General features: G+C 37.6%; 4 protein-coding genes across 4 annotated transcripts in view; 1 reads left to right on the top strand and 3 right to left on the bottom strand.

Annotated features, from left to right (window-relative positions):
- Positions 1-8,244, bottom strand: part of LOC134821270 (G-protein coupled receptor-associated protein LMBRD2-like) — a 58,494-nt gene extending 50,250 nt beyond the window's left edge. The window contains exons 1-3 of the mRNA XM_063831983.1: positions 8,070-8,244; positions 6,622-6,773; positions 5,380-5,541 (exon numbers count right to left, since the gene is read on the bottom strand). Of these exons, the coding sequence (XP_063688053.1) occupies positions 5,380-5,541; positions 6,622-6,773; positions 8,070-8,243 (488 nt within the window). The 5' untranslated portion in view covers position 8,244. The remainder of the gene's footprint in view (positions 1-5,379; positions 5,542-6,621; positions 6,774-8,069) is intronic.
- The window catches only part of LOC134821272 (coiled-coil domain-containing protein 63-like), a 108,040-nt gene continuing 87,873 nt past the window's right edge, over positions 4,166-24,332 (top strand). Inside the window, exon 1 of the mRNA XM_063831986.1 lies at positions 4,166-4,175. The gene's annotated coding sequence lies outside the window, so the exon portion shown is untranslated. The remainder of the gene's footprint in view (positions 4,176-24,332) is intronic.
- LOC134820559 (ATP-dependent RNA helicase TDRD9-like) lies at positions 8,439-13,575 on the bottom strand. The gene has a single exon (XM_063831007.1). It carries the CDS (start codon positions 13,530-13,532, stop codon positions 9,513-9,515), a length of 4,020 nt encoding a protein of 1,339 aa, XP_063687077.1. The 5' UTR covers positions 13,533-13,575; the 3' UTR covers positions 8,439-9,512.
- Positions 14,520-22,214, bottom strand: LOC134821106 (palmitoyltransferase ZDHHC16-like). Its single transcript, XM_063831772.1, has 3 exons — positions 21,544-22,214; positions 20,865-20,998; positions 14,520-15,352 (listed from the first exon to the last, which is right to left on the bottom strand). The coding sequence occupies exons 1-3, from the start codon at positions 21,624-21,626 to the stop codon at positions 14,520-14,522; spliced, it is 1,050 nt and encodes a 349-aa protein (XP_063687842.1). The 5' UTR covers positions 21,627-22,214.

A 24,332-nucleotide genomic window follows, 5' to 3' on the forward strand; every position in this document is an offset into this window, starting at 1 on the left:
GTCATGTTTAGGTGGAGAATGTAACACTTTTCCCATAACATCAGAAGAAGAAGAGCTCGACTGCTCTGGGTGTGGGGACTGGAGGAATGTTGGGAAATGTAGGGAGGCAGCTGGAGGGCAATATAAGTGGCGTAGAATCACATACCCAACATGCGATCGGGAAAGGTGCGGCGATTTTGCGTGCGATCTATCAAACGCATGCACAGGTGAATTTGTTGACGGACCTTGTACAGAAGATTGTATGCAAAAGCACAGAGTGTGGGAAAATAATGGTAATTTGTGTCAAGACACGATCAAATATAAGCCCTGTTTTGTGCATGACCATTGTATGCAAGTTGAACTGTACAAAAGAGGAGATGAAAACTTTGCTGATGAAGACCTTGCTGATGAATAAAGTGATAACAAAGACCTTGCTGATGAAGACCACACGTGCTGATAAAGACCTTGCTGATGAAGAGTGAAGATCTTGATCACATTAACTGACGACTTTTACTCATGACAATATGCCTAATTCAAAATGGGTAAAGTATAGCTAGTCTCTACTTAGTCTCTACCTAATGACCACTTAGTTTCCACCTAATCTCCACCTAGTCTCCACCCAGTCTCCACCTAGTCTCTAACCTAATCTCCACCCAGTGTCCACCTAATCTCCACTTAGTCTCCACCTAATCTCCACCCAGTGTCCACCTAATCTCCACTAAGTCTCCACCTAATCTCCACCTAATCTCCACCCAGTGTCCACCTAATCTCCACCCAGTGTCCACCTAATCTCCACCCAGTGTCTACCTAATCTCCACTTAGTCTCCACCTAATCTCCACCCAGTGTCCACCCAGTGTCCACCTAATCTCCACTTAGTCTCTCACCTAATCTCCACTTAGTCTCCAGTCTCCACCTAATCTCCACCCAGTGTCCACCTAATCTCCACTTAGTCTCCACCCAGTGTCCACCTAATCTCCACTTAGTCTCTCACCTAATCTCCACTTAGTCTCCAGTCTCCACCTAATCTCCACCCAGTGTCCACCTAATCTCCACTTAGTCTCTACCTAATCTCCACCCAGTGTCAACCTAATCTCCACCCAGTGTCCACCTAATCTCCACTTAGTCTCCACCTAATCTCCACACAGTGTCCACCTAGTCTCCACCCAGTGTCCACCTAATCTCCACCCAGTGTCCACCTAATCTCCACTTAGTCTCCACCTAATCTCCACCCAGTGTCCACTTAGTCTCCACCTTGTCTCCACCTAATCTCGCTTACGTGATATTCGAACGATTCCGAAATTCATTCTGGATTTTTATTTTCCTACACTTACCGTGACCCTGCTGAAGTGCTGACGTTTATTTTGCTGATGACGAGTGGGGACTACTATGATTCTACTGATTTATTGATATTGTTTCCAAATGTTTTAATTTAAATTTACTTATAATTGTGATGGCATGAATACTGCATTTATTTGTTCTACTGGCTTCAGTTGCATATATGTTAATATGGCACTACATAACAAACTTTAACGAATCTTTGATTTACACTAATTTGAAAAGCTTCAAATTTTGAAAAAAGTTTCCACCTCAAAAGTCAAAATTGAACATTCTTGTCATCAACATTCAAAGTTTATAACTATCAATCAGTAACTTCAGTAGTTTGCTTAAACTATGGTTGTCATGGTATTTTTTCATCGCAAGGGGAAATAACATCTGCACTCTGCAAAAGATCGTTCATAATAGCATGTATTAGAGTTAGACAGTAAATTAGAAAACAAAACAAAGCCAGACAACCATCCATGAACTTGTATAAAAGTCACGTGATAAAAGTCACGTGATAAAAGTCACGTGATAAAAGTCATGTTACAAAGGTCAACTTTCACGAGAATCTAACAAACTGGCCACTCGGCCACTCTCGTTTGAAGTTGTCTTGCGTACTTAGTAACCATAGTAATGCCTCTGATAATTATTTTGGTTGGTCTCACCATTGGAATTAAATTAGAAAATCATCGTTTTGAGAAGGGCACCCAACTTGTAGAGGGCAGAGGAAATAAGGTCGAAGTGGAATATCAAAAGAGAAGACTGGCGGATGTAACTGATAAAGTCGAAGATCTGGATCTCAGATACAATGACGTACTAGGAGAACCAATTCTAAAAAAGAAATCAGATATGCCTGAAAAATTCGAAGAGTTACATCTCGGATATAATGATGTACTAGGAGACCAGCTTTTAAGAAAGAAACCAGATATTCTGATAGTTTTGATGAGTTGGATCTCGGATATAATGATGTACTTGGAGAGCAGCTTCTAAGAAAAAAGACATATGTTTCCCCATTGTCTCCCAAAAAGAGCCTCCCATTAAATCTGCAACTATTTTTCCAGTCCCATTCATCCTCATCAACCAAGACGGAATATCAAAATAAACTAAAACTATCACTTGAGCGATCTAACGAGCCCAAAATGGACAACCTTCAACTTCTACAAAAACATCCAGCTCTCTCCTCGCACAGATTCAGTTTCGAAGGTATGCTCGAACGTTCGCTTGACAAAAAGAATCCTCTTCTGCAGCGTAAAGATAACATTGCTCCTGGAGAGTTGAGGTATAACGATCAAAATCAGGACTCACGTGCACGGAAACATAAAGGAGCCCGTACTAGAGCTCCTCACTATCTCCTCCGAGCAGCCAAGTCCACCAAGGTATATGGTTCCAGAAAAGAAGAAGGGTTGGTTGATAATCTTATCTACAGACATGAGGAGTCACCAGTTACACAGACAACACCTGGGACACATTGTATCTCATCCTGTGAGAAAGAAGAAGACATTGTGGCGTTTGTGAACCGAACCATTAGTGAGGTTGTCTTTTGTGAAGGTTACAGCTATGATGCCATAGAGGGTATCAGTATCTTGAACAGGGTCACATCGCAACAATGTGACGAAGCCAGTCTTTTCGCAATCTTTCAAAAAGATAGAGCTTTACTAAAGGACAAACTCTACTGGAATTTGACTGATCCTGAAGAGAAAACCTTGATATACTCAACTAGCTGGAGAACTGGAAAGAATTTACAATACAAATTAGCTGAACTGCCTCTAAGATCCCTTCCCGACAACCTGCTTCCTGGTGAGTACCACGTGACAACCACAGTAGGAGGTCACGTGACAACCGAGGGTACAGTGAGACTGTTTACTGTGGTGTGTTACGATAACGTGCACCCGGTGTCACGTACTGTTGATATCCAGGTGCTGTGTGAGGCACAAGGTGCAATAGATGGGGATGTTATCTTTACTTGGGAGGTCCCTACAGGAGATGGGGGTTCAGTCAGCATCACTACTACCAGCATGGTACTCGGGTATAAAGTAGAGGAGTATTTGATGGGGGAGTCTCCCGTTTCGGTTCTGTCTATCCCTCCAGCAGCACAGCACGTCTCACGGTTCACACTAAGGTGTCATGTGATCACCCGGTGTGGGTGTCAGGTGACAGGGGAGGCAGACCTGGTGATCTGGGATCTTAAACCCCACCACAATGTTACCAAGCAAGGAGAGGAGGGGCGCCTGGCCCTCACTATCCTGGGGTCTGATGTGTCTTGGCCGAGAGGAGTGCTGGAGATTAGCAGGAACTCGGATGGGAAGCTTATGTCCGATGAGATGGTGGGGTACAGGACTGTTCAGCAGGTCTGTGAAACTTGATCTTCAAATGTTTGTTGTGTTACGAAAATATGTGTACTGTATAGTCTATAATTATCAAGTATGTATCACTAAATTCTGAATTTTAGCAAAAAATGTCTCTTGATCACAAAAAAAGATGCTTGAAGATATTATCCACAGGTCAGTGAAGCTGGGGAGATATCAGTGATGTTTGTTGTTCCGCCTGGACAGACTAAGATGTTGGGAAGACAGAGCTATACCTTGTCTGTGTCTTATAAAGGGGACGTGAAAACAACATCTCTACATCTCCACGTTATACAGGTACTTTAATACTATTTATTTATTTAAAATTGATTACTTATTAATTAATTACTTTAAATGAACTAATTACTTATTAATTAATTACTTATTAATTATTTACTTATTCATCGATTTGTACCAGAAGTATTTTTCTGTGAGGATATTTTAGAAAAGGAACGGTAAGCTCATTTAAGATACCGGGTGTTTGATCACTTATTAAAGGTGATCCACATCACGAAAGAGTAAATAATTTGAAACCAAACGACTAACCATCTTAGTTAGTTTTAATGAAATAATTTCTTAACAGTCTAACTTAAATCTATACACAGGTAGAGCAATCACGTGATATAGCATTACAAGTTGAGAACCAGGAGCTCACAGCAACGTTCAGTTTAAAAGTCAGAGGAGCTCTTATAGTACCCAGCTCAATATCCTGGAATCACGAAACAGAGCTGAACGAGTACTCTACTGATCGCTCCCTCCTGAGGACGTCTATAGTGGTATCAGGTGAGCTTCCTACCCACCCATAGTGATATTTTATGAATAGTGAACATTTATTGCAATATTTATTGTGATCGCATGTTATCTCATGTTATCATCAATAATTAACAATTATTATTCAGTTTAGTTGAACATTCTCAGGTATACGACAAAAACAACAGTCCACAATCTCCCTATCCTACAGTCTGGTAGTGCTGGGAAGTGCTGCTCCCCGCCTACACGACACAGCACACTTCACCCTGACAACCTACACCTGCCGGGTAGTATTCCCTGACATGCTAGTGTGTCCCAGTGCAGCACCTAGGTGCTACCACACCACTGTGTACCAGCGCGGGGTTTGCACGTGCAGTTTCGGTTACCGTGGCAACTGTAAAGAACCAACGCTACACTCAGTCACGTGTCCGGCTACATCTGATTGGAGACTAACAGAGTGGACCTCCCTGCCTTGTGACTACCGGGAGTGTGGTGATGTTGTGTTTACATCACGAGTACGGGAGTGTAAATGCCAGGATGTAGTGGACAACACGCAGTGTGGTGGGCTGGACACAGACCTGACGGAGAGTGTGAAGTGCGGAGTGAAGAAGTACGAGTGGACGGAGTGGTCGGAGAAGGAATGTCCGAGGAATGTGTGTTACGAGAGTGAGGTGAGGAGGTACAGGCTGTGTCATTGTCTGGGAGATGTGGACTTTGCCAAGTGTAGCGGCGATGTTATACAGAGCGTACACTGTAAGGCTGATAAAATGTGCTATCTTGATTAGAATTTTTCGGACTGTTAAAATCTGTTTATCAATTTATTTTTGAAGATTTTTGATTGCAGAATTATAATTGCTATCCTGAACACAATTTGGTGGCTAGTTTTATTTGAGTATTTAAAATTTTAATAAAGAATAAATAAAGATAAATATTCGGTACATCTATATTTACTTTCAAATTTCATTGAAGTTGAGAATAACATACTTGTCAAGATGCTTGCTAGCAACCACATAAATAAGTAAAACTCCAAAGAGAATCCCAAGAGTTCCATAGATAACTGCGTTCTCGATCAAAGCAGTTTTAACTTTGCCGGATATCGTGAATTCTCCAGCTGCTACGTACGAAGACAGCAGGGGTAAAATCAGCCTGAAAACAAATTTAATTGATTAATTAAAACGCTGAGTTAATTGTCAATTATTTCGTGAGTAGATGCATCACGCACGAAAAAGCTGGTTGAAATAAATTCATATTAGAAAAGTCATTTACAAATTGCTGTATAATTGGTTTGAGCATATATATATACAGAGTACACAGAATACAACAGCCGATTATTGTACAATGTTTACCAAGTAGACTGTACAAACTTACATATAATACAATATAACTATACACTATACAGCCTGGTTTAGTTATACTGGTCGTGGTATGACATATTATAATATCGAGTACAGAGTCTCGACCTTTATAGAATCTTCAAATAAATGGAACTATAGTACGTTATAATATGTAACCCATTAAATGATTAGTCCTTAAACACGAGAATGACTCTAGTGAGTATTTATTACTTCTTTAGAATACAATAAATTCCACATTTTATACTGTGTAATGAATGTATATTGTATGCTATTCTCTACAATTTTACCGCGAAGCTGAGTACTCAAAAAAAATCATCGTTTTACAACCCATTATGATCGGGAATAACTCACCAAGTTAGAAGCTGACTAGACCAGAACACAATGTTCCAGAACACTAACTCACCAAGTTAGAAGCTGACTAGACCAGAACACAATGTTTCAGAACACTAGCTCACCAAGTTAGAAGCTGACTAGACCAGAAGACAATGTTTCAGAACATTAGCTCACCAAGTTAGAAGCTGACTAGACCAGAACACAATGTTTCAGAACACTAACTCACCAAGTTAGAAGCTGACTAGACCAGAACACAATGTTCCAGAACACTAACTCACCAAGTTAGAAGCTGACTAGACCAGAAGACAATGTTTCAGAACATTAGCTCACCAAGTTAGAAGCTGACTAGACCAGAACACAATGTTTCAGAACACTAACTCACCAAGTTAGAAGCTGACTAGACCAGAAGACAATGTTTCAGAACATTAGCTCACCAAGTTAGAAGCTGACTAGACCAGAACACAATGTTCCAGAACACTAACTCACCAAGTTAGAAGCTGACTAGACCAGAACACAATGTTCCAGAACACTAACTCACCAAGTTAGAAGCTGACTAGACCAGAACACAATGTTCCAGAACACTTCCAGGTACTCCTGGGGAAGGTAACTGAGTGGTTGGTTACATATCACTGTGCAGTTGGCGGCTGTAATGTTCACACAGTGATCTCTAGCACACTTGTCGTATAGTGTCTGCGGAATGTGGTCAGGTAACAGTAAGTAATGAATATGGACAAAAATGTAGAAAAATGTAGAAAAATGTAGAAAAATGTACAAAAATGTACAAAAATGTACAAAAATGTACAAAAATGTACAAAAATGTACAAAAATGTACAAAAATGTAATCTTAGTTTCTCTAGTGTTGATAATAAAATTGTAAGTTATTAAAATTTTTTCGATGAAGTATAACATGACCAAATAACCCTAGTCTGGGAATATGCTTTTAACACATTATCTGAATAATTACATAGTTCAGCTAGTTTCAAATTATAATAAAAAATAAATAATAATAAAATTTGGTAGCTTAAACACAAACTCTAAGCCCAGTGGATAAACCACAAAACTTATGCTCTATTGTGTGAAACAAAGATACTAGATCAAGATAACTATCAAGGAGTGTATGCATAGGACATAAAAAGTTTTGGAACGAAGATGACATGCTTATGAAGCGAGCTAACAGTCTAATTGCTAATAAGTTCAAAAAGATCATGACATTAGGTTGCATCCTAAACAGTTTAAGCAAATAACATAAAGTTATATTGTCAATTAATCGCTCATGCCATAACTTTTCTTAAACAAGTGAGTTTTTAATAATGTTTTGAACAGATCAACATCAGAACAAGTCTTAATTTCAATTGGTAGTTGGTTCCAGATTTTCGGAGCAACAGTCTGAAACGCTCTTGGGTGCGATCTTGTAGATCCGACAGGTAGGTGTAAGGAGGAAGTTCTTCTGCTACTCGAACTAACAAATGTTACTAGATCACACAGATATGCAGGAGCAACACCATTGACTGCTTTGAAAATCAGTAAACATAACTTAAACTCAATCCTTTCCTTCACCTTGAGCCAATGAAGGGATTTGAGCTTCATAAATGTAGTACAGTATGGAAGTTTTTATAGATACTGAACATGCCTCGTTGACATAATATTATGTGCAATCTTTACCACGATGACTTAATTAAAAAACACTGTCATTCAACTACAATAATTTTAATGCCAGTAATCTGGAAATATCGGTCTACTTTATAGTAGACAATAACATGATAAGCTAAGAAAATTATGCATAGCAGGAATTTATGAGTACAACAAAAAGGAAGTCAAAGTCGAATGATGGCAAGTGATTCGTTAATTCGTTAATTTCACCTTTATTTTATAAATTCGATTCAATAACTGTTTTTATATCAACTTCAAGAAGAAAGCTACACCAATATAAAATGGTCGAATCAATATAATCAAGATGTTTGAAAATAAATAAACTTAAATACTAACATCGCTGATATCCATCGGAACAACAAACACAATAACAAACGAGAACCACCAGGCGATGAGAACAGAGGCTGTTACAGCAGGGTGTAGAGTCCTGAAGTTGCCATGACGATGGAGAAGTAGGCAGACTAGGATGAATACTGCTAGCAACTCTACCGCAAATAAACCGAACCCCATCCTACCTTTTATAAGGTTGTGAGTGTTATTTGTTATATTGTAGGAAGCAAATGGTTAAATTTTATTTATTCTGAATAACATAGTTTAATTCACGGTAGAAATCAAAACAAGATGTTTCCTCAGTATTTGAGTGATCAATCATACAATACAATTTTAAGAGTTGGAACAACCAATACAAATAAGTGAGACAAAAAATTAATGGGAACCCCAATTCTTTATTACTTCACAAAAAACTGAAAAGCAGATCATAGGACGTAGGCTTGAAAAATGTCTCAATAATTTCGTTACGCCAAATTTTAAATTTCCAGCGAGTTTATGGTCCCGAATCAATATTATATGTACTGGTAACATGAAATCATATTGAAACACATAAAAGTCGGCTAGGTAAAAAGTAACGAATTTGAGCATCGACTGACAAAAATTTCTTGAAATAAATATCACTGCCAAACTACAATACAGTGTACAATAACAGACACATTGTCAATTCGTACAGTCATGACTAGCACGAATGACGAATCAGTGAAAGTTGAAGAAATTTGGTGACATAGAGAGGATTCCAAATACTAACATACTAATTAATTGGTTCAAGCAAAGAAACTATTTCGCCACAATATTTGTTTTATTATCTTGTTCAATTTGATCAAGACAGTATGACGGCTTTTTCTATCTAACCATGTTCAAACATGATAACGTCACATTCTTCAACTTTACCGAGCTAGTTATCTCACCATGACTGTCAATATTATTGATTTTTTAGTACAGTTCACTTCTTTACTTACGTTGTAAAGGATTGAATTATAAAAAGGTCTATGACATACACGGTGTTGTCAATTTTAAAATATTAAATCATTTTGAGACTGGCACATCTCTTTTGAAAAATAAAATGTCATGCATCAACGTACAGCTTTATAAATCACCCAAATCTAACAGCTTTCGAATCAATTAAATTAAAAAACATTTAGCTAAATATAAATACAGCATAATAAAACAGAAACTTCGAAGAAAGAACCAACATGTTTAACAACCCTGAAGTATATAAAAAGTAAAACAAGAGAACATATTCTTATTAACTCCTCAAATAATTACATTGATCACCTAGAATTGGACCAATAATCAAGCCTCCGGATCTCTGTAAGATGAGCATCAGTTTCTAGATGAGCTGCCAGCTCACGTGGCCGATCAAACGTAAGTTTACACAGTCTACATTCCAGGTACTTACCAGTGTTCACGCTAGTGGTCTCATTCAACTTGTAAGTGTACCGCTGAAGTTTACTGACACGTTTCTTCCATTTTCTCATATAAACCTGGGTTTCTGTCATCATTTGGTTCAATCTGAAGGTCAGACCCAGATGTATCCGTGAAGTAAAGAGTGCTGTGAGGCCGCACTACATCCTCATCCTCTCCAGGGTAAGTTTCAGGGAATAACTCTAGGGAGTTACAAGTGAAGTTGTCAGGACGCCAAGAGTATACGATGTTTTCGAAAGGAGGTATGGATCTCTGTCTGCCTTCAAAATCTTTTCTAAGCTGGCCAACAAGCTCTTTAACTTTCATTTGAGATCTCTTTATGTGGCTTTCGATGTATTTGAGTTTTGAAGGGTCATCCTCGTCCTTAGTCAATATATTTGAGATGGCTAATCGAATTTTGTTAATCCGATCGATATCAGAGCTAAGGATCCGATGATCAAAAGTCACCTGTAGATCATGATCGGGCCACAGAGGATCACCGTTTGTGTCAATGCCCAATCCAGCGATACACCCCACATAATTAAGCCTGCTAGGAGTTGTGTGAAACTGTACTTTGGGAGAAAATAGAAGAACCATCAGATCAGGAAAGCCTCTAATAGGAAGATGTTGGGTAACTCCTCTTAGCTGTACCCTACATCCTGAGCCACTCAGTGCCACTGTACTTGCTGTTAACATTTCGGTAAAGTCATCGCTGGGGTTCGTACATATCGTGACGGAACAGACAGAATTGGGATCGACGATGGTGCGGTATGATCTAGCCGTATTGTTAAGTCCACAGTATTCGACTTCATACGGGCTTGTGGGACCCGAGAGGACGCATTTCTCAGGTTTAAAATGGAGCTCATCTTCTTTTCTTTCATCGCTAGCCTCAATGGATTCTAATCTGACCTCGTTGCCTCCCAACATCATCCTAGCATATTCTGTTCGATAATCTGCAGTAGCAACAGTCACTGGTAAAAATTCATTTTCAACCAGCCATCTTTTTAGACTGACGTCTCCTTCAAAAAGATCTAAATGTAGTACATTATCAAGAAGGTAGAAAACTTTTGCATCAAAGTGCTTGTTCTCTAGAATCGGCCGAATATGGTCAACAAATTTTCTGTCCCATGTTTCTGCTGAAGATAAGCTTCTGGAATCCACAACGGGACAAATACCTTCAATAGAACATTCTACAGCTTGAAACGGACAGCCTGTCATCAAGAAGTTGTGAGGTATTTTGAAGAATACGTTGGCATTTATCCACAATGAATTTCCAAAATCAAGATAATACACTTTAACATTAAAATTCGGATCAACTTTGAGAGCTTTAACTCTATATAGAGTTTTATCATTCTTTTCAAAAGTTGCTAAGCCCCACATGTTTTCTCTTATGTCTAGAGGTCTCACCTTCACTGGTTGTACCATCTGAAGTTGCTCATGTAATTCATCGAAGTTCTTCCTGATCGATGGATTACGAATTTGAACGTAAAACTTTGTTGGGCTTTCAATGTAAGTTACGGTTACCTTGACTCTTTGATCGTTCTCCGGAAGTGGAAAGGATTTCACAGATGCAACTGGCAAATTCGATTCTCTTTTAGATTCTAATTTCAGGGAGAGTCCAATCTGCTTTGTCTTCAATGCATAGTATACAGATTTACAAACTATAGACTCTGATACCATGTCAAAAGTAACATAAAGACGGTTGCTTTCGAGTGATAACCGTTTCACCGGATCAAAGACATCCTTGAAAAATGAGCTAATCTCTTGTCTGTGCTTCCGCTCCAGTTCCGAGTTAGACTGAACATTTAGTCGCATTCCTGTATACATCACAGTATCTGAGGGAGACTTTGCTCCGAAAGTTCTCATACAGTTTTCTTTGTCTAAGAAAGACTTGTTCTGGATGAAGTAATAGGGATAATTAGCAGCAGCTAGGGTAAGTTTGAGTCGAAAGATAACCTCATAATGGGTTTGTTGGCCTGTATAGGTGGGTTGCCGCTCTTTTGTTAAATGATCTGGAACATTCATCTGCCGTAAACAGCTGTACAGATCTTGGACCAAACTGGCGACTTCTGAGATTCTGTTGTAGTTGAGGAAATTTACTCTACAATAATCACGAGCTTTGCTCTTGTTATCTTCACTATAAAGATTATACCAATCGTTGAATACATTGAGCATCATAATTGGGTCACTGAAAGTTCCTTTGGCTTTTTTCATTCGTGAAACATAACTTTTCAGCTTCTGCTCTTTGATGTTATAAGGAATTTCAAGAAAGGCTGGTAAAGATAAGCATGCTGCCATAATAACAGCTTCTCCCAGGCAATCAAAAACAAGTCCAAACATTATAAGACGAGACAATCGAACATCAAGTGGCATGGCACCCATGACATGTCCAAGAAAGGTGAGGTTTTGTTTCAAAGGATTGTCAATACATCCTTTGGGTAAAACAAGGGCTCCAACTTCTAGCAGCAGAAGAGCACCTTCCCTTAACTTATTCAAATCAGGAGGATCTAAAGCATATGAAAGCATCTCTTCAGGCTCCCCAATGTTGAGAATTTTACACCAAAGAATCAGTTGTTCTACAGAGCATCGTTGCATCTCTGGAGTGGTGAAATCGTTGAGTTCTTTGAGAAAGTTCCTGTAGATAAGGCGGTAACATCTACCACGGGATACCCTCCCTGCCCTTCCCTTCCTCTGATCAAGAGAAGACTTAGGAGCCCAGACATACTTTAAGGATGACATGCCAGTTCCAGAATCTGCGTGCAACTCTTTGGACAAACAGAAATCGATTACGTATTTGATATCTGGAACTGTGATCGAACTCTCAGCAATGTTTGTTGACAAAATCACTTTCCTTCTTCCTGGCTGTGGTGATTCAAACACTTTCATCTGATATTGCCTGGGAATTGTACTGTGCAAGCAGATTATATCATAACTTTCACTACAACTGTCACTTTTTAAGGCTTGCTGCATGCTCTCTATCTCAAAAATACCCGGAAGAAACACTAGGACTGAACCCCTATCGGTTACATTGCCTTCATCTCCAATTTCCTGCTGATCAATTTCATCAAAGTACTTTATCAACTCTTTCGCTAGCTTATAAACCTTGTCATGAATAGAGCCTGGTTCACTATACCCATCGGATCCATCATCAGTGTCATCAGCCATGCCTAAACTAGTTCTAATTTCATCAAGGTAAAAGACGGTAACACTAAACATTTGTTCCTTGATCGGTATTATAGGAGCTGGACATGGTACTTGATACGCTGGATCCATGGTTTGAAAGTATTTGGCAAACTTTTTAGCATCAACAGTTGCTGACATAACAACAACTCTAACACAGTAAAGACCGTGCAGACACAACCTTCGCTTGATAAGTAATAAAAGAAAGTCGGTGTCCTTATCTCTCTCGTGAACTTCATCAAGAATGATGTGCGTGAACTCTTTGATAGTCTCAGCATTTAACAGTTTCCGGAGTAAAACACCTGTTGTCATATACATTAGTCGTGTATCTTCATTGACTTTCTTGTCCATCCCAATCTGGTAACCAACCAGTGTTCCTTGCTCCTTGTCATTACCCAAAGGATCCAGATTTCGTTCACTTAGTACACGATTAGCTAGTGATATCGCAGCCACTCTTCTGGGCTGGGTCACTACTATTTTACAATGCCTTCCTTCCACTCGATATTCATCGTCTAAAATATACTGAGGGACCTGGGTACTCTTACCACTACCTGTAGGAGCTGTTATGATAGTTACCATGTTACTCTTTATAGTGTCAACTATCTCCTCCCTGTACTGACGTATCGGCAGATTCGGTGGCTCAAATTCTCTCTGAAAGTATGGTCGCAAACCAGTAGTGTCTTGCTGCTCTGGCATTTCAATGTATTCCCTCATCGGCTTGAGAAATATATCATCTCTTCTTGTGAGGGTGGAATTGGGGATAGAAGTAAAAGAAGGAGTAGGCTTTGGATTATACATAGATTCATAATGGTCTACGGTCCTTCTCCCGAATATTTGAACCTTTTCTGCAGGTCCTTGCTGCGTTGTGAGGTCAAAGAAATCCATTTCATAGAGCCTGAAACATAATAATAAAGTTTGTTTTATCTTGTTTCATATCACAAATATCAGCAATTACTAGATTGTGTATAAATTATACGTACTATCGATCTCCAAATTTTACTTATATCTAAATTTTCCATTCTAGTCTTTGACAACTACAACATCATTCTTAGTTCTAATTCATCAAGAACATGGTTAAATTCTGTTAAATAACTACCTACCCCAGCCAAATCAAAGATAATCTAATGAAAACGGAAATTTTTGCTGTCTCCTAGTTCAACAAGGCATGCATCAGAGAAACGAGAATAAATATATCGGAATATTTTATCAACCAACACAAATTATAATATTGACAAATATAAATAATGAGTTACAATGTTTGTAGTACTCACAACCATACTTTTTAAAGTAGATATTGTACCTTTTTGGATCTTATACACATTGCCAACTCAAAAATTCAAATATCACTGTAAAAGAATAACCCAATCATAATTTTAAGGATGGCTAGAAATAAGAACAAATTCTTTAAGCAAAATATACAGATTTGAACATAGAAAACCAAGAAAATAAGCAGGTCATAAACAAGTTTAAACATTATAATTAATGGTTAAATTCCCAAACACTGATTCAAAAAATGTTGTATGATCAATCATCTCATCATTCAACTAGTCAAGTAATATTATAGATCGTATACTTAAAACCTGAATCTTACTGTTCAAGATATAAAGTGCACAATGCACATACTCCCAGAGATATTGTCTATAGTAATTTATGCAAAAAGTGCCTCCTGCTAGCTATTATTTTCCGTACTCTAAAAGTTTAAACAACAACATTTTATTAAACTTATCTAATAAAAGATAAGGGATATCACAGCATACATAATGTAACATATTATATAGCATCTTTGAATAATGAAACCAGCAACTGAACAAACATAAAACGATTAAATTGTTTTTCACATTTTATGAACAGTCAAGAATCTTTTTATTGGCATTATTCAGTCTCTATATTTTCAAGATTCACCTCAGTCCAATAATTATACGGAACATAATAGCATGGCCACAAAAGTCGACTCCATTTTCCACTTTTTACTCCATATGCATATGCCAAATTAGCTTTAGACCCTCTGTCGTAAGGGGAAACAGCTCCTTTCCATGCTTTCAGCTGCTTGTACTCTATGCTAGTCATACCAGACATGATCAGCGAGATATACCACAGATTCAAAATGGTAAACCCAATGGTGACAGCAAAGGACAGGCACCATGCTCCTAAGCAGATATTTGGCAGATCATCAAACGCAAACATCACAGAATCTCCATTTGAATATGCCACCACTTCTGGCCACATTGTCATTGTTCCATAAACAGCACCAACAAGAACAAAAGCACAGGTTCTCATAAAATATCCATAGTTGTAATAGCCAATACAGTTATTGATCCACATGCAGTGGTGGTCCATCATTAGAACACAAAATCCGCATTGCCTGCAATGATGAGAGCGTTCAGGTCTATTTGTTCTACAGGTTCTGCATTTAGATGGACCAACTCCTTTTGATCTCCCTGGGTGTATGATGATTGACAGAACATAATTGTAGAGAGTGTTAATCAAAATCCAGTGGGACAGGCCAATATTCAGGAAAAATATTGGGAAGCAGTATGTTCTCCATTGGTAGGGTACAAGAAAAGCATAGTACACCACAGACAGGAAAAGGAAAAGTGTGGATATCATTCCAACACCAGACACTGGGGACACCACTTTTAGGACTTTGAGGAAGAGTACAACAGATTCTTTCCACTCCATAGTTTTGAAGACAACCTTTGCCATGTCTAAGGGAAAAGTAAATTAGATTACATAGTTTTGAAAACAACCTTTGATGGAAAAATTAAATTATCAGAATAAATAACTTAATCAATTATTAGATAATCTTATTATGATAATTCATGTAAAATCCCGAATGGAATATTATTTATGAATCGCGTAGTTGAAATGTTTTCTTGGGTAAATTTCTATTGATCCCTGTAATATAATCAAAACTGGTACATCATGTACTGTATTATATATGGTCAGGAGAACTGATGATTAGAGCAGGCAGCTTCATCTGATTAGTATTAATGTTGCAAAGCTGCTGTAAGTACGCATAAGGCTTTCATTGTAATAAATGGCATAAAATTGAAATTTTGTTTGACTGAAGTTTTGTTAAACTGGAATTTTGTTCGGCTGAGAAAAAAAACTTTTCCGATTTTCAAAATGAAAAGATCTATAATAATCAGATAGAATAGTTCAATTGCAGGATAAGCTTATAGAGGAAAGACATGCGGTGTCAAGCAGTGTTCGGAAAATCTTCGAGACTGAATTAAAGTCTTGTTTGTGAAACAATATTACAGAAATGCTACTCTTCAAAAGTCGAAATATTGCTAATACTATCGAAAAGGTAAGCAAGGGAGACAAGAGAAGGAAAAATCATGTTCTATTTGGTAACGCTGAGGCTAAGACAAATGACCTGAACCTCATAGCCATGAAAAAGAAAGAGAGATATTGCGACGTGGTAAGGACAAGAATAAGATTTGAAATGTTAAGAACAACGCTCAATGCTCTACGTGGTTACAGAGGCAAGAAAATGGACCAAAAATATAAGTCTTTTACAACCTCAATATATTAAATAAAATATAATAAATTAAATTTTTTAATGTTGTTTTTATTCATGATTAATATTTGATAAATTATTACTTTTAAATTTGATGGAGAAATAATTATTTTTCCATGTAGTGTGATGATACTTTGTAGACATTAGTGATGATGTTATGTCATAATTTTTACTTTACTTTACTTATACTCATCCCTGCCCCTATGATGGAGTAGATGTGTATATGGGCAATTTCATGAAACATGAACAAGGAGGGAAAAAAATAAATTTCAGTTATGGCACTAGCTTTGATTGGAGTCTGAAAGAGAAGATTATAAACTGTTAGACACAAAAAACCGCTTATAAATATCTCACTTCGTTTTTGTGTTATCGCGTTTTCAAAATACCCATAAATTGTCATGTTTTACAGGCTAAAACTACTCTATAATAAAAGCTGTTTACTAAAAAGAGATTGTTGTAATATTCATTAATTCTTGATCTGTAAAGGTGCATACCACTTCACTGAAGCTGTATGCAAAATTTGGGACTCAAAATTTAAGCAGATTCGGAGCAATGCTATTCTACTTTCTCCTGTTTTTAGTGTAAATTACTATACATAAATAACAAAAAAGTTTTCTGCTGGCCACATTTCATGTTATTTCTTGCTGAAATCTTGCTAAAACAAGCTAACTCTGATGTCAAGACATAATGTACTTGTTTATTTAGATCCATAGATATCAGATCATGTCAATACCAGCGTCAAGTAAGTTACATGTCAAGTAATTTACGTGTCAAGTAATTTACACATATGCTTTTTATTCAGTAATAGTAGTAAAACACAACAAGTAACGATTGTCAAACAGAATAAAAGTTATTTAAAAGTGATAATAGATTGGTTCTGGTCGGAATTTCATTAAAGAAATCTATAAAAATGGTTAAAAATGGTTAAAAATTGACTTTTCGAAAATAATACTTTACTTTACAGAAAATCCAGTGGCCTGCTTGAACACAAATTTTGAGCTGGGAAACATTCGTACATTTACGCCCACCTACCTACTCTGTATAACTGGGCTAACTGTGGACCCAATCAGTGGATCAATCAACCAATTAAGGGGGCCGGGGGGTCTTCATCAAAATTCCCTCGAAATTGACTTTTTAGTTGTTTCTGATAGAAGGGAGTGATATCTATCAGATGCTTTTGGTCCCATGGAAAAATATTATTCCTAGCCGAAATTATTGTCGGTCAAAGGTCAGCACTTATGTGTAGTTGTATTGCGCGAGCGATTTTCAACCCCTGTCCTGAAAATCGAGTCTAAAAATCTATTTTCTCCTACATGTTTTTAGCAATCACCCTGAAACTTTCAGGATATGTTCTAGAGATAATTTAAAAGAGATGAGCCAGACAGAATTTTGAGATAGGCCTTTAAACATATTTTATTCGATTTTGAAAATCTTGGACCTCGTTTTTTGACGATTTTTTGAGGTCCAAGATTTTCAAAAATTGAAAATCGCTCGCGCAATACAATTACACATAAGCGCTGACATTTGACCGATAATAATTTCGTCTAGGAACAATATTTTTCCATGGGACCAAAAGCATCTGATAGATATCACTCCCCTCTATTAGAAACAACTATAAAGTCAATTTCGAGAAAATTTTGATGAAGGCCCCCCCGGCCCCCTTAATTGGCTAATGATAAACTGATATATCATTATTAATCATATATTACATAGTTCATACACTTAGCAAACGAGTTAAAGACAAAGGGGCAGCTTTAAACAGTTAAAATCAAAGGATTGTGTAACAGTGTAAACTACTTGACACAAAAGAGTTACAACTTACTTTACAAGGAACAAAGGCTTCTACAGAACACAGCTATTAACCATTTACCAAAACAAACCCTTTCCAGTACAGGCAAGACATTTGCCAGTGTGCATGAAAAATATTTAAATGTTTACTCTCACACCTGGGCACGAAATGAGATTTCAATACACGTTGGTCAGGAATGTCAATTTGTGCCCTGTAATTTACTTTACATTTTCAAACGTGCCTCACTCAAAAGCCATAGCAGGTGGAGAAAAAATCTTAATATAGCTGTGTGTGGAGTACATAGGAGATGTTTCATGCAATTTATCATGATTCTGTTATGTTTGTGTAATGCTTGAGAGTCAGAATAAGGCCACATTTTTTTTATTGGTAGCAGTGGACAATTTCCGTTGTCTGTGTATTGTGCTCTGCCAATTGCATCACTTAATTTAATTGAATGCATATATAATATTGTTTGAAAATCTTATCAAAAATACCACTTACCGTACGTTACCTCAATATACCATCCCTCTTCCCCATTTATTTTGTTGTTGTAATAAACAAGTATTCAAACAAGTATTCCAACTAAAATATTGGCAGTAACATTTCAAATTCACCCTTGGCGCTTTTTCAGGGGGGGGGGGGGGGGGGGGCAACAGGCAACATTACGCCACTGGTGTGAAGCTTCCTTTCTCCACTTCTAGAACCCTTTCATTGTAACACCGTTTTTTATCATTTTAATGGGACTGGTACATTGCTGGGATCGATTTGCTTGCGTAGGAGGTGTGAATTGCTATATATTTGGTTTATATATTTATGATAGTCGATATAATATATACTAATTGTGTTCTATTTCAGAATGTACCACAAACATGTTGTCTGTGGGGTTTGATAATTACTTGTAACAACTGGTGTGTTTCATTGCATAGTGATCCATTTAAAGTTAACAAGTGGTAGCAGGAAGTGGCCAGATCGAAAGACCCCACATCTGGTGATGACAATCAGCGAAGAAGGTTTGTTTGGTACTGACGAAAAGGAGATTAGGAGGAAAGTGGAAAAAATCCACAAACAATTCTCACACCCTCCTAGTGATAAACTGAAAACATTGCTGAAAACTGCAGGATTTAAGAGACCAGAATACATGAAAGCAATTGATGAGGTATCCAGCAGTTGTAAAATATGTCTGATGTACAAGAAACCCAAGTCAAGACCAGTGGTGGGTCTCCAAAGAGGAAAGGTGTTCAACGAATGTGTTGCAATGGACCTTAAGAATGTTCCTGGCACTCCTAATGTGTATATCTTGCATATGATTGATTCGGTGACAAGATATTCAGCAGCTAGAATAATCTACAATAAGAAGAAAGAGACAATCATCCAAGGAATTTGCTCTGGATGGATATCCATCTTTGGAAATCCAAAGAAATTCATGGCTGATAATGGTGGAGAGTTCGCCAATGAGGAGTTTACTGAGATGTGTCAAAGATTCAATGTGGATGTGCAAAATTCAGCTGCCGAGAGCCCTTGGAGCAATGGGATTGTAGCTTTGTAGAACGTCATCATAAGATGCTGACAGAGATGATGGTAAAAACGAAGGAAGATTCAAAATGCAACTGGGAAGTTGCATTGTGTTGGGCACTAAGTGCGAAAAACTCCATGCAGATGTTTGGTGGGTTTTCTGCAAATCAGTTGACAATGGGCCGTAACCCTTCACTTCCGAATGTCATCGATGATAGACTGCCAGCTTTAGAAGAAACAACGGTGAGTAAAACCGTGGCTGATAATGTTAATGCAATGCACAGTGCAAGGCAAGCATTTGCAAAGTGTGAAAGTAGCAAGAAGATACGTAGAGCTCTGCAAAGCCAAGTTCGGACAAGCAATGATGAGTATTATAGCAACGGTGAAAAGGTGATGTACAAGAGAAAAGGATCTGCAAAATGGAGTGGGCCAGGTGTTATACTGGGGAGAGACATTACTCATTTATATATTTTAAAGCATGGAAATCAGTATTATAAGTGCAGTGCATGTCATCTAACCAGGGATACAACAACAGGATATCCCATTACCTCAGAGTCAGTTGTTGGGCAACCTAACCCGAGTATTGTATCAAGTTCACCAAAATCCCCATTAGAGACGCAGAGAAATTTCTTAGAGGATCAACCATCTTGCTCTATGGAAACAGCAGTTTCTGTACCGGAAACAGAAACACTGCCTCAAAGTGAGACAACAGCAACAATCAGACCTCAGCACAAATCAGGACTTCCTAAAGCAAGAAGTCACGTGGAGTTTCTTCCAAAGTATCCAGAGGAGGATGGTGAGATCTGGCATAAAGCTTATATCAATAGCCGTGCGGGAAAATCAACTGGCAGTTACAAAAACTGTGTAAATATTCAACTTGATGGTGAGGAGAGCATCCAATGTGTGGATTGGTATGAGCTTGCTGTGAATTGGAGAGATGACCTGTCACCAGAAACAGAAGAAGAGGTGTTGCTGTCCAGTGTGAGTATGTATGACCAAGCAGTTGTAGATGCCAAGCTAGCAGAGCTTGAGAAGTTCAAAGTAAACAAGGTTTACGTGGAAGTTGATGCAAACGAACAGTCCAATGTTGGTGTTCGTTGGGTAATTACAAAGAAAGCAGAAGGTTCTGTTAAAGCTCGTTTAGTGGCACTTGGTTATCAAGAAAATAGTAGCAACATACGAAAGGACTCCCCAACATGTAACAGGGACTCTATAAGACTGCTCCTTACAATAGTTGCAACAGAAAGTTGGAAGTTACAACACATCGATGTTCAGGCTGCCTTCTTGCAAGGCAAGAAGATTTCAAGAGATGTCTTCATTATTCCTCCGAAGGAAGCTGAAACGAGGAAAATCTGGAAACTGAACAAATGTATTTACGGGTTAGTAGACGGACCTAGAATGTGGTATGTTGAGCTTCGTGATACTCTAGTGAAGTTAAATGTTGTGGTATCGTCATATGATGAGTCATTCATGTTCTGGTATGATGAAGGAAAACTCGAGGGTATCATTGCTGTGCATGTTGACGATCTGATGTTCAGTGGAAGCAAGAAGTTTGAAAGGGAAGTTATTGGGGAACTGAAGAAGAAGTTTCGTCTAAGTACGGAGGTCGAAGTTGAATTTGCTTATACTGGTCTTGATGTAAAGCAAACACAATCTGGAATTCTGGTATCACAACTGGGGTATGCAGACCAGATTTCAAGAATAGAGATCGACCCCACCCGAGTGAATCGAAATACGCTCCCAATCAACGAGAAAGAAAAGCAACAACTGAGAACTGTGTGCGGACAGTTGTTGTGGGTATCAACACAGACACGGCCAGATGTAGCTTATGCTACATGTTTTGCTAGTAATTCTGTGACTGAAGGGACCATCGCAGATTTGAAAATGGTAAACAAAACAGTAAAGTTCTTAGAAAAGAATCCTCTAACACTCAGGTTTAAGAAACTACTGTTGCCTGAGTCAGTCTTAGTGGTTTTCTGTGATGCATCGTATGGAAACTTGAAGGATGGTAGCTCTCAGGGAGGCTTCATAATTTTCCTTGTTTCGCTTACAGGAAAATCTTGCCCCATTACATGGCAGAGTAGAAAAATCCGGAGAGTATGTAAAAGTACTTTAGCAGCGGAGAGTTGGGCAATGATCGAAGCAGTGGAAACATGTGAGTTGATCCAAGCTCAGCTGAGTGAGATCATGTTATCTGGAAAACTTGATGTCATTGTAATGACTGATTGCAAGTCTCTACATGATGCTATCCAAACCTCGAAAAATGTTGATGACAAGGGATTGAGGATACCAATAGCTTGCCTGAGACAGCGAGTGAACAATAGTGAAATGACAGTTCGTTGGATTTCAACAAAGAAACAGCTTGCAGATTGTTTGACTAAAGCTGGAGCTCCAACTTCACTGCTACGGGAGGTATTGTCGTCAGGAGAATTTGACAATGAACTGTTTAGAATTGTATTCCAATAATAAACATTGTATTCAAAGTTTTTAATATTGTGCGTGAAGGATTTTAATAATCTTAATAATTTGAAACTTAAAGAAGTTAAAAGAGTGAATATATTGGTATTTGTGATTTATATAATGTGCTCGTTTAAAAGAGTGAATATATTGGTATTTGTGATTTATATAATGTGCTCGTTTAAAACGATTTTCTATTACATGTTGTGCATGTATCCACAAAGAGGGAAGTTATATTTAGAAAGATTATAGTCTTTCTTGTGACACCTTTATTTTATATTTAATATTTTAAATCTTTCAAAGCCTTTTTAAGAAAGAACGGGAGATTGTGAATTGCTATATATTTGGTTTATATATTTATGATAGTCGATATAATATATACTAATTGTGTTCTATTTCAGAATGTACCACAAACATGTTGTCTGTGGGGTTTGATAATTACTTGTAACAACTGGTGTGTTTCATTGCATAGTGATCCATTTAAAGTTAACAGGAGGGGGTTGAGGCATTGAACACCCTTAAATCAAAAGCCCTCTCTGAAGCTTTCCAAATCGATCTTGCATAAATGTCCTGCCTAGCTGGGTCCCCAAGAACTGTTCCCTCTGGTAACTCTATATATCATAAACTGGAAGAAGAACTGGCTCTCTCTGCTGCACATCCTTACATTTCACAGTTCTCATTAGTTCTGCAAAGGTGTCTTAACGAGTTATGCCGCAGTGACACACATCCACCGAGGTTGCAGAATGCAGATGAGCGCATGGTTTGCTGAGCATTTCTGGCCAAACGTACATGTCTTAGGGCAATCCTTTAAATTCAGGATATATCTAAGAGCTATAACGTCTGAGAACTGTTGTTTATTCATCAGATATCCATACTCTTTTAATGGTAGTGCTGTTAACAAAGCACTTGCCCCCTTTCTCAGCTTGGAGATTTCGTTGAGCCTCTTCCCCAACACTTTACTTTACTTTACTCTTCCCCAACACTTTACTTTACTTTACTTTAACACCCCCCCCCCCCCCCCCCCCAACTTAAAGTCAATTAGCATGTATTTTGCAAGAAAATTGATTTTTCATTAATCATATCGCATTTGGTGATAGTTTGAGTACACATCGAGATATATTCCATTGCAATAAGACACAATATATGCATAAGAGGTCTTGGGGTTAATGAGACGCTTGACAGGTAATTCAAGAGGCTACAAAACTGGGCAATGGTATCATGCGAACCTCTCTTTTCTATACCATGCTTTTCCCCTCGAGATGCCAGGATATATTAATTTTGCTGTAATGTAGATAAAATTCATGTGGATAAAGGAAATAGAAGGCTTCTTTAAATTTTGGTAGCGCCCGATTCTAAAACAATTTTCAAAGATGCGCGGCACCACGCATTTTATTAAATATACTCGTTCATGTTTGTTGTGTAACGGTTCAATTCAATTTAATATAATACTTCTTATTTCAAACGTATAAAAATAAATTGTTTCTAATCTGGAAATTTACAACAAACATTTTGCACTTGATGCAATGTAATTAAAATACCATAATTTAGCAAATAGTGATTAATAATAATGCGCGGCGCTATGATAAACGAAAAATATTTTTAAGTATTTATTGCTTTATTAGTTTTAAATCTGACGAATAGTACTCGTCTAAATTCAAACTTTCTTCAAAGTAGCGCGCGCCGCTTTCTCCTCGAAATATTATATAATTATATAAATTATGATTGAAGAATGAAGCTTCGAAGTTCGAAGTTCAAAGTTAAAACATAAAAGTAACACGCACCTGCAAATCAGTCTATTAACGATGTACAAGTTTAAATGCAATATAAATGCGTTTTACGTGCATATTTTGCATTTAAAATAAAAAACGTGTTATATTTTTTAGCTTAAATCTTTTTAACCCAAAATTATATCATAAAATGTAAATTTTTTATATATTAAGATTACATAATATTGTATGTAAAAACAATACGAATAGTGCAAACAATGATATCAAATATAATGAAATATAAATGTGGCGCGTACTACAATATCTCCACAGAAAACTAAATATAGCATGGCACAATTATAAAGCATTTTGCTTCACACTGTGGTTCATGCCGTGCCGCGTACAAGTTGTAATTGTGCATTGAACGGGTGATGCTCGTAAAATATTTGTTCCAATTATTAGGACCGTCGACGAGTCCAACTTGGCGCGCGTCCTGGTAGGTTATAAACCTTCAAATTGTGCATGCGTGGCTGAGATTTAACATTTAGCGCCAAATATAATAAAACAAATATTTAATAAAACAAATATTTAATAAAACAAATATTTATTTTTACGGCACAATCAAACAATATCAATAATAAATAAATCAGGGGAGGTTTGAAGATGTTTCAAGTGCCGAAGGCCACTGCTTATCTTTA

The sequence above is a fragment of the Bolinopsis microptera genome, chromosome 9 (assembly GCF_026151205.1).
Source record: "Bolinopsis microptera isolate Bmic1 chromosome 9, MBARI_Bmic_1.0, whole genome shotgun sequence".
Classification (NCBI taxonomy): Eukaryota; Metazoa; Ctenophora; class Tentaculata; order Lobata; family Bolinopsidae; genus Bolinopsis; species Bolinopsis microptera.

What these genes read in the sequence shown, in the direction of transcription:
- LOC134820559 (XM_063831007.1), bottom strand. Translation starts at nt 13,532, where the DNA reads ATGGATTTCTTTGACCTCACAACGCAGCAAGGACCTGCAGAAAAGGTT.
- LOC134821106 (XM_063831772.1), bottom strand. Translation starts at nt 21,626, where the DNA reads ATGTTTCCACTGCTTCGATCATTGCCCAACTCTCCGCTGCTAAAGTAC. An exon ending in GGATTTTTCTACTCTGCCAT is followed by an intron (nt 20,999 to 21,543) that starts GTAATGGGGCAA and finishes ACTGAACATCAG; the next exon opens with ATCGTCAACATGCACAGCAA. An exon ending in CTCAACATACCACATTCTAG is followed by an intron (nt 15,353 to 20,864) that starts GTCCGTCTACTA and finishes CTTTTCCCTTAG; the next exon opens with ACATGGCAAAGGTTGTCTTC.